Here is a 14,430-nt window from a genome sequence, read left to right as displayed (position 1 = left end):
CAGTGCTTTTTGTTTGCAGCTATTAAATGCACTGTTAAAATATGAGATAAAGAGATGGCCAGCCACTCCCACTGATCGTCCACTTTGGGGCGCAGAAGACACGCCCTTGTTAGGAGGCAGGAAGATTTCTGGGGCCGTGAGGATGTCGGGGAAGTTGGGGGGTCCTGACGTGCCCTCTGCCTCTCCCATAGGTCTTGTACAACCTGTTCAAGTCTTTCTGTCAGATGAAGACCATCGAGACCATCGACGTGTTTGCTGGAATCGCCAACTTCTTCGTCGTGGGGATTGGCGGGATGCTGATTGGCATCTTCCTGGGCTTCATCGCGGCGTTTACCACTCGCTTCACACACAACATCCGCGTGATCGAACCGCTGTTCGTCTTCCTGTACAGCTATTTGTCCTACATCACAGCCGAGATGTTCCACCTGTCGGGCATCGTGGCGTAAGTATTGGACTCCTTGTTAAAAGCACTTGGTGGCATTTCGTGGAATTCACGTATTCTAAGCTGTGATGTGAAAGTTGAATATGTTATGTAAAAGAGTAGATGTTCTTGAATTCTTTTAAGAAAAATTAAAAGTAGATTTTCTCTTTGTTTCAAAGAAATGAAAGTATGGATCAGGCAAGTGTATCCTAAAGAGGAACTTCCCTGGCGGTCCAGTGGTTGAGACTCCGCGCTTCCACTGCAGGGGGCCCGGGTTCGATCCCTGGTCCGGGAACTAAGATCCCGCATGCGGCCAAAAAAAAAAAAAAAGTGTAGGCAAATGATCCGGTGCTAAAATGGAAGCCTTAAAAGTGACCTCTTGGATCTCATGAAATAAGACAATAAAGGGTTGGGGCGGATGGTCAGGCACCAAGAATTTTCTGAGTTTGATGCCCATTCAGTGTTGCTCAGGTCCACTAACTCCACCCAGGCTGTCTCCCCCAAACTTCGTCTGGAATTCTGGAATTGCTTATGTCAATTCCTTTGAACAATGTTAGTAGTAGAGAACCTTCACTCTGTATGTTAGATTTGATTTGAGATCATAGCTTTACATCATTCAAAGCAAAATTCAGTGAATAAGGCACGCCATCGTGTACTTTGAGTTCAGCTTCTTAAAGAAAGAGGTATGGTTATAAAGCAAGAAGTGGATAAAGCAAGAAATTATTTATTAAATACGCAGTTGTGTATCATTCACTAACTGATTTGGAAGGACGTTCTCAAAAAGTTCTACAAGTGGCCGAAGAATGGTAGCGTTTGGATCCAGTTTTAGCCTTTGGAGGGTCACTTTGAAGGAGGGTACTTGTTGGATGTGGATGTTTCTGCAGCTTCCAAGAATAAGCCTGTCATATTATGGTCACACCTTGTCTAGGGCCAGTGAGAAATGCTTACTAATGGAATGCCTGTCAAAGTTTTAATTTTGGGGAATTCCCTGGCAGTCCGATGGCTAGGACTTTGCACTTCCACTCCTGGGGCCCTGGGTTCGATCCCTGGTCAGGGAACTAAGATCCCTCAAGCCTTGTGGCCAAAAAAAAAAAAAAAAAAGTTTTAATTTTGACAAATATTTATTTACAGCTTAATGCATGTTAGGCTCTCCTCCTGCTGGGGCCTGCTATGCTATTTAGAGTTTTATGTTGTAAACGTAGGTCTAGTTCTTCCTGAAGTTTTCTCTTGCACCCTGATTTAGGTGATGCTTTGATTAAAGATGGTTTTGTTTTTGCCCCGCATCACCACTTTCATAGCAGAAGCAGATGAGGTTTTGTCTCCCTCCACGAGCAGAGTGGAACCCACTGTAGCGAAAGCCATGCGTTAGAAGGTTGTGTGGTTTTCTGTATCCCAGGGAACCTAAATAAAGCACCGTATTAATCCAGTCTGACCCAGTAATGAAGAGTGCAGTGTCTTCCTGGTGGCTATTCATATCATTTTTGTATGACTTCCAGTTTCCTCACTGTTCTTTGACTGGTGTCATTGAAAGTGTCCGATCAGCTGGTGACAAGGTCTCTGCAAAGATTACAGGGCAGGGACTTTGTGTCTAGTTTCCCAGCAGTATTGTAGCAATGGTTGGTGTAAGAACCTTGAATATATTTCAACCAAGTGCCTATGTAAAAGTTCTAGAACCCTCACAGAGTTACCTAAATATGTTTGTCCCGAGTGTGGGGAGGACAGGTGAAGTGTCGGATGGGCTTGGAGTGCTGGGGCGTCTCTGCTTAGAAATGTCTGGGGGGCCCAGAGTCCACAGCACTTGTGATGCCTCCCGCCCCCGACCTCCTGCAAAGACGGGATCAGGGCTTTCCTTGCTCTGGGAATTAGGACGTCAGGGACAAATGGGGCCACGTGTTCCTGGGAAACTGCACGGGTAGTTCTCTACTGTGGTTTGTCGGCAGATGAAAAACCTCATCTTTGTCCACAACTTCAAAGTGAACATTCACCGTACAACTTAGTGCACAGAAAAGTCCTTTATTACGTTGACATGAACATTGTCATAGCACACAGTGAGTGCACTGAAATTATGTTAACAATTACATGAAATATTCCAGGAGATTTAGACACTTTTGCATTTTACCATGTACCCCTGTTAATGCTGTGAGAGCGAGCGAAGGGACAGATTTACGTCGTAGTGTGTTCGTTCTCAGAAGTCACACCCTGTTTCCTAAGGTGGGGTGATTAGCGTGGTCTTCAAAACCTGACCGTGTGTGTTGTCCCTGTATGGGGTACATCACAGACGTGCATGTCCGCCCTTTGGAAAGTGCATCGTGTGCACTTCTACGCTATAATCACCGTCCTTACTGGAGGATGTCGGTCCAGGGCGTTGGTGTCATGACGTAATTAACATTGCACATCCACGGACACCTCTATTATAGAACTCGTCATTTGTTCCGCATTTAACTTGTACCGAGTGTAGAAATTCCTATCGTACTTCATGCTGATGGCACCTTCTTTTACCGTTTAAAAGCAGATGTTAAGGTTAATGGGGGTGAAGGCACATGACTTCTGAGCATGCTCAGTAGAGTATCTTTTTGTTTAAGAGAAATGGGAGCCACACGGAAAGGGAAATCAGCAGAGGGGTCAGACAGCTGGGGAGCTGAGAGAAGGGTTGAAGCCTCTCTCTCTGAATTTGTAAAAGTGTGGAGCATGAAACCTGGTCCTCCCAGGGTTTGTCCTCCCCTCTCTCCCACTTCTCCATCCCTCTCGCCTTCTTCCTTCCTCTTCTTAATGCCTTTCCGATGCCCCTGTGCTTCAGCTTTGTCTTGGGTGGACTCTTGGGCAGCCTGTCTTAGAATGAGATCATGTAATGAGCAGGTAGTTGATACAAAAGTGTGATGAAAAAGAAACGTCTTTCTGTAGAGCAGAAGATGGGTCTGGGTTCAAAATGCAGTGTCTTTTTTTTGTGTGTGTGTGTGAATGTTTACAGCAGCTTTATTCATAATCACCAAAACCTAGAAACAACTCAGATGTCTTTCATCTGGTGAATGAATAAATGAATTATGGTACATGTGTACAATGGAATCCCACTCAGCAATAAAAAGTAATGAACTATTAATTAACATACGCAACAACATGGATAAATCTCAGATATATATTGCTAAGTGAGAGAACTCAGATTCTAAAGGATAAATACAGTGTGATTCCAGTTATAAGATATTTTGTGAATGGCAAACCTGTAGAGACAAAACAGATAAGTGATTTCCAGAGGATAGACATGAAGAGAAGGGTTGACTAGAAAGGGGCAGAATGAAAGAATTTGTGGGAGTGATGAAACTGTTCTATATCTTGATTGTAGCGAAGGTTCTACAGCTGTTTGCATTTATCTCACTTCACAGAACTCTATACCCAAGAAAAGTGAATTTTACTCTATGTAAATTAAAAAGCATTTTTATTGGAGTATAGTTGCTTTACAGTGTTGTGTTAGTTGTAGGTAGGAAAGCACTGGGCAGGATTCTAGCATTTTGATTTCTTTGGAAAGATGTTGGAAGCAGTGTATCTTGGCATCCACAAAGCCTACTGTCACTGCTGTTGGATTTTTGTCATGAACTTGTGATCTGGTATGATTTTCACTGACAACAAGTAAATTAATAGGAGGTGGAGTTCCATCTGTCTTCTCGTTCTTTGTCTTAGAAGCTGTTTGGAGAGCTGACTTCTGGACAGTCTTAAGTTTTCTTTCCCCTTGGTGGCCTCTCCTAATACTTCAATTCTTAATTTAACATTAAGGAATTATTTGTGTCCACGTCTTCCTGTGTGTTCAGGAGAGTTTTAGCTTCAAACACTAGAGGGTAGATGAAAGTTCCTGTTTTCTAATTTTCTGATATCTTTCTGCTCATTTCTATAGTGGGATAAGTTGTTGTAGGTAGGGAAAGTGTGTACATGTGCATGTGTGTGTGTGCGTGTGCGTACGTCAGAGTGTGTTTCCACAGCTCTAGAGCTAAAGTTAAGGGAAAGTTTCTAGTCTCTTAAACAAGACCCTGCACGTCTCAATCGCACTGGACACTTCGAGTATCACAGCTCGATAGTTGGGGTTGGAGAGGGGACTCATAGCATTGATTTTAGAAATTTGTGTCTTGGCTCACGTGTTTTGAACTTTATGTTCAGAAAACTGCGCAGAGATAAAACAAAAATGATTCCCATCATCCCCCTTACCCAAGGACACTAACAGATGCCTAAGGGATTCCTAAGTTCAGATCCACACCGACATGAACTGAGCTGGAACTCTGTTCCCCCTTGTGGACATCAGGCACCTTTCTGGTCCTCACCTTGTACATTGCCCTGGAATCCAGTCATGGGATGCTGAAAATCCACCGTCCTGAAGAGGGAGATGCTTGGTCCCCACAGCAGCCGGCAGCCTGCCGGGAAATACGGATATCTCTTTGCTGTGCTCTACGAATTTAAAAAACATGGCCAAGTCCTCCTTCTGATAGGACAGCAGGCACCCAATATTCTTTAGTTTTGTTTTCATGGGTTGATAATTCCTTAGTCTTTCTTCTCTAGAGGGCACTTAAAATATTTTCTATTTGTTGTTTCAATTATTCTAGCAGCATTATTGCAAAGAAAGTAGGAAATGGTAATTACCAGTTCCATCTTATGAATGAGCAAAGTGAGGCCCTGGTGGGCAAAAACCATGGCTGTAGGGTGAGGCCTGGGCCCTGGGTCTCCAGTTAACAGGCCCATCCAGGATATGTCCCAGTATCCACTCTAACAATAAAAACAAGCACCTTTCAATGATATTTTTAAAATGAGACTTTAACAGGAATTTCCAGAATGATAGGCTCAGGGATAAAGTCAAGGAGCAGGGCTGATCTCGCTGGATGGAAGCGGTCACTGCGGAAGCTGTGAAGATCATGTTCCCTTTCTTTCCTCTTTTCCTTTGTATGAATTGGTGATTGTCATCTATTGAAAACTTTGAGAACAATAAGAAAGCATGCTTTTGCTGGCCATTTTGTAGCTGCTTCTTCTGGTTGCTCCTGGTTTGCCCACCAGTTGTAGCAGTTAGAAGACTATCTCTTCAAGATACAGTCATACGAAACCAGAGCCCTACAGGCCAGAATGACTAGTTCACGTTTACTGGTCTTCTCAAAATATGGGGGAAAAGAAAAGAGCACATGACATTTCAAGACATTCATAAAACATGGTCCAAAACCATGTTTGATGGTTTGTTTATTTTGAGTGTAAGACAGGTATCTTTTATTAATTTTCCCTAGCCTTTTCTCATGTTTACTGGATGTTTTTCTCCGTGTAAGAAGGTGACCTGGAGCTTTAACAAAACAATCTGGATAACACAACCTGGATAAATGCTAGTCTGCACACAAGTCATCATTTATCACCTAGTCTCTGGCCTGGCCTCCATGTAAATTGAATTAGTCTTAAAGCCTGAAAAAACAGAGAGCGAGCAGGCCACATCATCTTATTTCTAGTTGGAGCTTTAAACTTCAAATTCACCCCTAACCTAACACCCACATCTTCCCCTGAAACAAAAAAAAAAATTTTCTTTTAGAAGAAATGGCTATTTAAAGACTGAGTCAGTTGCGTAAGAATTGGCTTAATCCTGCAGCCAGCATGCAGAGTAGCTATTGGCTTCACTGCAGGCCAGCTGGGGCTCTTGGAGCAGGACAGGTAGAGAGGATGCTTTAGACCAGGGCTAAGTCCAGGTGCTGGGGGGTGTCTGTGCATGCCCGCACATCACGTAGAACAGCAGGGAGGTGGAGTTTGGAGGGAAAGGAGAGAGGGGACCATAACGCAGGCTTCCACCTATGGCCCTGGGTCTCGTGCTCTGTTGTTCACTGTCTCTTTGTACCTTATATCGTCTTGGCAAATAAAAGCTTTGTTTTTGATGCTGCTGTATGCCTTCACCGATAGCTCTGACTGGTCAGAACTGACCTCTTTAAATCTTATATGGGGACTTCCCTGGTGATCCGGTGGTTAAGAGTCTGCACTTCCACTGCAGGGGGCCCAGGTTCGATCCCTGGTCGGGGAACTAAGATCCTGCACCCCGCATGCTGCATGGTGCAGCAAAAAAAACAAAACAAAACAGAAAGAATGAGTTTGTTACAGTGACCAATTCAGTTCTATTTAAGTTAAATCAAATTGTAAAATAACAAACCTATGAAAGTGGAAGAAAACAGTATGTATTTCAAAACTGCCAAAATAAAATATTTTTAAAAAACCCTTATATGACCACCTCAAACACTACATGGCAGGGGGCAGTGGGTAAGGGAGGAAGATAGTAAACTGAGGCAGGAAATTAGTTAAATAATAGAAAAAAGACCAATCGTATCTCCCTTAATTTTCTGGACACATTCAGGAAAAAAGTGAAAAAGAAACAAACAAAACTGTACTGTATTTTTAATGGTGACTCACCTATCTTTTGTTTTCTTTTGTATAATTTTGCCTCACCTTCAGGGCAAGACTAGAAAAGGCAGGAAAGGATTTGAAATGATAACCCTTTTTTTCCCCCTAGCTTTATTGAGATGTGATTGACACACATCATTGTGTGAGTTTAAGGTGTAAAAACGTGATGATTAGATAATATATGTATATTGCAAAAGGATCACCGCCATAAAGTTAGCTGACACGTTCATCACCTCACATAGCTACCCTTCTTTGTGTGTGTGTGGTGAGAACTTTCAAGTACACAATACAGTATTGTTAACTGCCTGTACTATCAAATGTACCATCACATCCAGGATTTTCCAGTCACCATACTGCCCCTTAGATCCCAGAACTTATTCATCTTATAATTGGAAGTTTGTAGCCTGTGACCACTGTTACCTGTTTCCCGTACAATCCCTGCAAGCCCCTGGCAACCACCAATTGACTCTCTGTTTCTGTGACTTTGCTTTTTTTAGATTCCAGATACGTGAGATCATACAGTACCTGCCCAGATTAGTGTAAATGATTCGGGAACTTATTTTCATTTATTTTGATGGTTTAAACTTTTAATGAAATAGATTCAGCTGGTAAACTCCAGTATTTGCTTGGTTTTTTGAAGGAGGAACAAAACCGGTAGACTGCCACTTTTTTTGTTTTCCTGAGTGTAATCCACTATTGTGGTCATGTGCTACATGTGGCTTTTGAGCACTTAAAATGTGGCCAGTCTAACTTGAAGTGTGTTCTAAGTGTAAAATAGTCATGAGATTTTTAAGATTTAGTAGGAAGAGATTGTAGAATATTAATGTTTTATATATTAATGTTTTTTATATTGCTTGCATGTTGAAATGACAGTGTATTAGATCTGTTGCATTAAGTAAACATATTATGAAAGTTGCCTTCACCAGCATCTTTTTACATTTTTAACCATGACTATTAGGAAATTGAAGATTACATATATGACTTGTATCGTATCTCCGTTAGCTTTGCTCTATAGAACTCACCATTAGTTTTTGCTGTTTGGTTCTGCCATCACTTTGCTTTTCTGACTGTTTCTTGACTGGTCTTTGTCTTTATCTGAAAATGATTATATTACTGCTGGCCTGTGTTTCAAGTATACGGTAGAAAATGATTTGATGATCAAGTCATCACTACATTGCTCTTGGTCTAGAGCTTACAATTTAAAGTGGCATTTTCGTCTTTCAGACTCTGAAGGCTAAGCAATAATAAGGCTAAAGTTATTTTCTAGTAATATGTAGGCCAAGGTGCAAAATAGGATTATAAACAGAAATGTAAATATGGTATAATTTCCGAGAATAATTCCCTTTTCTGTTTTAATGAAAACATTTTCAGAAAACTGATAGTGAAACACAGTGTACAGTGACCACCCAGCTTGCACTTCTGAGCATGACGGTTTTGGACACACGACTAAGATCACATTTCCATTCCTTTCATGAGGGCATTAGACCAGGGAATTCAGCTATGGGCGGGGGTCAAGCTTTGCTCTTCCAAGAACAGATAGGTGCCCAAAGGAAAACCTGTTGCCCCTTGACCTTGATGGAACCCCCCTTGGTGTGGTTGTTCCCTGCTCAGGGGAGGAAGCCAGCCTGGTGTGAACCCCAAGCCTTCCTCGCTTGGTTTCCTGGCCAGGAGACTCTGGGAGCGTTCTGATGCTCTAGCGTTTCTCTTCGTGTGCCCTCCCTCTCTGCTGCCTCTTTCCCCTCCCCGCAACCGCACATGGTCTGACATCTTCAGTGTTCCCAGGCCCGAGGGGCCATGAGTCTGTCTTCCCACTGCACTCTCACAGCTAACCCGCAGCTGTCTAACTTGAGTCACCGGGGTCTTTGTAACCAGGAGCCCAGCTCAGCAATAGAGGGAGCCTCTGGGTTAGTAAGGGAAACCCAAATCAAACCAGATTACACCATAAAGGGGGAATGTGTCGGCTCATATAAATAAATTCTTGTAGATTTGGCCTTGGGTTGATGGGACCAGGGACTCCCATGTCACCTGGACCGTCTTTCTCTCTCAACTTTGTCTTCCTCTATGTGATGACTTCCTTCTCATCAAGGCAAAGGTCACAGACAAATTGGGTTCTATATCTCCACAACCCTGTCCCTATAAAGAGAGATCTACCCTGCCAGCCCCGGTTAGAAGAAATTTCAAAGGAAGGAGTGTGATTGGCCCAGGGATTTGGAGAACCGTGATTGGATCAGACTGTGTCACATGACCAGCCCTACGGTTTAAGAGATAGTCTGTTAGAAGAAAGCAGTGAGCATAAACTTACTTGGGGGGAGATGGCCATTCCCATCTGTGTTGACTACAAGTCAAGGAAAACTCAGTCCTTGATAATAAAGCATATAAACGATACAGTGGAGGTGGGGCTGGTGACCCCCCCGGGTTGAAGCCCTAGTGATGGAGAGAAGGGCATTCTGGGTAGAGGCAGAAGCCTCGCAGGTGAATTGCTGGGCTACATCCAAGAACTGAGTCGAGGGTGATGAGAGAGGCGGATACCTAGTCTTTTTTTAATTTTTAAAAAATTTTATTGAAGTAGAGTTGATTTACAATGTCGTGTTAATTTCTGCTGTACAGCAAAGTGACTTAGTTATACATATACATATTCTTTTTCATATTCTTTTCCATTATGGTTTATCACAGGATATTGAATAGAGTTCCCTGTGCTATAGAGTAGGACCTTGTGGTTTATCCATCCTATATATAATAGTTTGCATCTGCTAATCCCAAACTCCCAATCCCTCCCTCCCCCCAGCCCCTAGCAGATGCCTAGTCTTGACCTGTCTTGTTCTGTAGACAATCAGGAGCCTTTGGAAACTGTAATAAGCAGGGAGGTGACACTTTATTTCTGCTTTCTAGTGAATACGTGATTGGAGAGCTCCTAAACCCTTCTACACCATCCCGTATGACACTGATAATATTTGAATAGTACTCTGGGGTGGAAGCTGGAGGGCATGGCGTCAGGCTCACTGGACGCCCCAGGGCTGAGGAATCTGTCTGGGCAGGAGGGTGGGGACGTGTGGCCGGCAGCAGGGTGAAGGCACCTGTGCATTAGTCCAGGCAAGAGAAGGTGGGAACGTACAAGTAATGGAGTTTGAGAGAAGGGAAGGGAAGGGAAAATAGGTGGGAAAGTGTCATTAAATCCACACTAGTCCTCAAATCTCATGTTAGCCCTTATTTTCACTCCCCAATAAATCTTTAAATAACAGCATTCAAATGTCAGCTCTTTTTCTCATTCATTCATCCCCTTCTGAACTGTCTGCCTGTGCCCCCTTGGTTTCCACAAACTTTGATGTATTTAGGAATCACCTGGAAAGGTTGTTACAGATACAGAATCCTAGGCCCCCGCCAGAGATTCTGAGTCCATAGGTCTGAGAGAGAGCCTTGGCATTTGCGTCTTTCCATGGACTTCTCATGATCACGTGGTCCACAAACCGTACTTTTAGAAATACTGCTCTGCCACTCGTGCGAGGAGCAGCGAGAGCTTCCAGAACAGAACAACTTCCGCTGACGGTCCTGGTGCTCCTGTTGAATCCTGAGAACACCCTGCATGCTCATTGGTGCAGGGTTGTCGCATGGCTGTTTCTCATACCCAGGTCCCTCCTGCAGCCCACCCCCAGTGCCCACCAGGCATTCTCCAGCTGGAAAACTTCAATTTCATCAGCAAGCTCTTGGTCCAGTCTTCCTGCCTCTCATGTCTTTGTCAACAGTCCCCAACTAGAGTCAGTGGATGCCGTGGGTCCCTTGATGCCTTGTGTTTCATCACACTTTTGACCCTGAGCTGTGATCTCTTATGTGTTCTTTCCACAAGACCATGCTTGCTTTAGGAGGCAAGAAATGAGCTATAAACAGTAGCTGAATTGAAAGCATCTAAAGTAGAAAAAAACACAAGATGTGGAAAATCCATGAAATGGGCAAGACTGCGTGAATAATCAAGCATCTATAATTGTTTGAATTTATTTCATTTTGCTATTTTAAGAAAGGTTGTTCAGTTTTGGTGGTTGGATATTTCTTTGAAAAAGAATTTTAAAAAAATTTTTCTCATATGTCAAACTCACTTTCTCTTGGTTGTCAGGTTTTCTGGAAGAGGCAATCCATTGTATAGTAAACTCGTGCCCTGGAATAATTAATTTACCTCACATGAGTGAGTACTTTATTCTGAGAACATACAGTGTACCCTGAGTCACCACAGACCTGGCTTTAATCAATACAGAGAAAGCTTTCTAATTGTTCTTCATCTTTGCTAATGCTTGGCACTGATTAGTAGCGTATGCTTTTATGTTTGGCAAAGTCTTTATGGAGACTATGCAACAGTTATTTGGGCTGTATTTGCCTGCAGCTGAATCCATACTTTTTAAGATCACGCACAGGCATGGAGTAGGCATGGAAGAATTTTGCAACATTCTTTCTGTCAGCTCAGTTCTAATTCTTAACAGTTCAGATTACAGAACAGGTCTAACGTGGGAATCGAAATTAGAGAATTGACCACTCTTCAAAAAAATAAAAGCGCTAGTATTTATAAACTGAACTAACCGAGTCATGGCTACACCATATGTAAGTGAACACAGACAAGGTATGTGTACGTTTTATCTTCACAGCCAGAAATCTGCCTTCACCGCCCGCCATCCTTGTGGATGCCATTCCCTTTGGTTCTACAGACGCCGCCGACTGCCTAGTGAAGGGCTGTGGATCTCCATTAAGGTGGACGCAGCTAGCATCAGGCGAACGTACGCTTGGTACCGCTGCGTGCAGGGAGCCATGCTACCTGTGGATGAAGGGTCGCCCCTGCTCTCTCAGAGTGCGGGTTCTGGTGGCAAGGAAGTGAACATCCACAGACGTGAACATCGATTCATTGGCTGCCAGGGTGGCGTCGTGGAGTACGATAGATAAAAGCGTTTGTTGGAATTTTCTATTCAGAAAATAGTCCAGCGACAGATTATCTGAATAGAAAGTCTGTGTTCCCCCGGAAACCCGTTGAGACAGTATTAGCTGGCCTGAATTTTTTTTGTATGCTGCATTGAGAGTGATACAGTGATGAAGAAAACCTCAATTGCTGGTGAATGTAAAAACCGCTAATTATAGTGCTTTAGCTTCTCTGTCTCTAAATTGGTGATAATCACCCTACATTTATGTTAAACCACCATGTGAGGCAAGATAATAACAAAGCAGAGGGCCCCAGTGAATTCTATATGAACCTTACCTCCACGTGGTCCCACGGAATGGAACCTAACACCTGTCCAAACATAGACCTTTTTTGGGAGGTTATACGGGCCAGGTGCTGCAATGGATTTTGAAAACCGAACGAAAAACCACTGTGGGAAACAAATGGACTCCAAGCTCTAGGTCTTTCCCCTCCAGGTCTGTCCTCTCCATGTCCTTCGGAGTTCTCTTTCTAAAATGCAAATCTGTCCATGACACACCACCGTTCCGATGAATAATCCATCCTTGGATCCGCGTCATCATCGATTCAGAACACATTAATGAGGTGCCAGGCACTGTGATAAGCATTGATGACACTTCTTCCCCCATGAAGCTTTCAGTTGGTTTGGGGAGATTAAACATGAATTACATGGTGGAAGATATAATCTCTCATTTTCCCCGCCAGCCTATACAATGGGCTGCTAAGCATGACATGTAAGAGTTATGTCACATGTCATTACCTGGCCCCTAACTTCCGTGTCCTCACCTGTGAACCTTCTCCTCCTCTCTCTCCCCTGCAGCAGAGTCAATTCTGCAGGTCCCTGAATATACCAACCTGTTCGTTTCTTTCATGGCTCTGAATGTGTCCTCTTCTTTTCCTGGATCACTTCCCTCTTCTTCCTGCTCGGGGAGCTCTCACTTACCCATGAAGATTCTGCTCAAATGTCCCCTCTTTTGTGGCAGAAGCAACGATTTCCTTTCCTGTGCTCCCGAAGCATCCTTCCCCTTCTCCGTTTCTGGCACTTGCCATGCTGTGTTACAGTTACCTTTCCATGACTCCTTCTCCTCTTAGACCACAAACTCTTGAAAGTAGAAGCTGCCTCTTATTTGCTTTCATCTTCCTAGATCCCAGCCCAGAACTTGACCCAGAGTAGATGCTAAGAAAATATTGGTTAATGTTCAGTTGTTATTCCTGATCATATGAACTAAATTGGAAGATTAGGACAGAGAGATCTACATGGAAACAGGGAGAAAGATGATTCAATGACGTGAGCTGATAAAAGTAAGGTCAGACTGGGAATACTGAAGGCCAATAGTTTTATGTTTGAAGGAGCTTTAGAGTTAAGAAATTCAACTAGAGTTTTCTAAAATGTCACGAGTTATTTTGGTTATTATTTTGGTGTGGATATTATCACGCTGATGTTCAGAATGAGGGCGAGAGACTGTGGACTTCAGGTGTGAAAGTTTCATGAGTTCTCTCTGGTGGAGAAAGAAATCGTCCCTCTTTGTACGTGCTTCAGTGCTACTGTGATTTGCTATGACGTGACCTCCTACCCAAGGCACTGCTGGCCACGAGCTCCAAACCCAGTAAGGCTCCAGTCCGCACCAGTTCCCAGCTCTAGAAGCGTCTCATAATTCTTTTAGAAAAATGAAGGAGGGTCAAACTTATGGTGATGGTTAATACTATCAGCTATAGGTGATGATCCAGGAAAGGGGCAGGAAGGTTTTATTCTTCTTTCTTCCAGGGAGACTGTATTATTGTGTGTCCCTCCCTAATTGAAGGGAGACTAACTCATTTGTAGTTTTGTGTACATAGGATGTTACTGAAGGTGAGGTGGTTTGATGTAGGTTAGAGCATCCTACAGCAAACAAGACCCCTCTTTGCAATGAAACACCTCCTGGCCTTTGCTTGAGAGGGTGTGTGTGTGGAGCTGTACATGACAGGCCAGAACGTGACCTTGAAACATATGTCCCCAGCCTGTACGGTTCATCCGCGTCATAGACACACCCGCGTTTCCTGAACAGGGCATTGCCGGGCTCTGGGGCCTCTGGTACCTGCTGAGGGTGTTTTTCCCCCGGAGGATCGCACCTGTGCTGTTCGGAGGTGGTGTTGAATTACAGGGAGGTGTCTGGCACACAGGAGCTTCACTCTGGTGTCATGTTAAGGATACAAAGCAATGGAAAATGATCCCGTGAACATTCATGTATAATTCATGTATTTTTTTTTATTTTTTTATTTATGGCTGTGTTGGGTCTTTGTTTCTGTGCGAGGGCTTTCTCTAGTTGCGGCGAGCGGGGGCCACTCTTCATCGCAGTGCGCGGGCCTCTCACTGTCACGGCCTCTCTTGTTGCGGAGCACAGGCTCCAGACGCGCAGGCTCAGTAGTTGTGGCTCACGGGCCCAGTTGCTCCGCGGCATGTGGGATCTTCCCAGACCAGGGCTCGAACCCATGTCCCCTGCATTGGCAGGCAGATTCTCAACTACTGCGCCACCAGGGAAGCCCTCATATATTTTTTTATTCCTACATCAAAGCTATAGTTTTCAATAATTTCTGAATAGAAATTTTTGTTTAATTGCTCATTTAACGAGCTGAAGATTACATTTTGCCTGTATGGTTTGTATTTTTCCCAGTGAATGATGTGAACGTGATCTCAGAGGGAAAT

General features: G+C 43.7%; 1 protein-coding gene across 1 annotated transcript in view; it reads left to right on the top strand.

Annotated features, from left to right (window-relative positions):
• SLC9A2 (solute carrier family 9 member A2) overlaps window positions 1–14,430 on the top strand; it is an 89,182-nt gene that overhangs the window by 41,729 nt on the left and 33,023 nt on the right. The window contains exon 3 of the mRNA XM_036873127.1: window positions 192–442. Within this exon, the coding sequence (XP_036729022.1) occupies window positions 192–442 (251 nt within the window). The remainder of the gene's footprint in view (window positions 1–191; window positions 443–14,430) is intronic.

The sequence above is a fragment of the Balaenoptera musculus genome, chromosome 13, assembly GCF_009873245.2.
Source record: "Balaenoptera musculus isolate JJ_BM4_2016_0621 chromosome 13, mBalMus1.pri.v3, whole genome shotgun sequence".
In the NCBI taxonomy this organism is placed as follows: Eukaryota; Metazoa; Chordata; class Mammalia; order Artiodactyla; family Balaenopteridae; genus Balaenoptera; species Balaenoptera musculus.
This window is presented reverse-complemented; position numbering and strand designations above follow the sequence as displayed.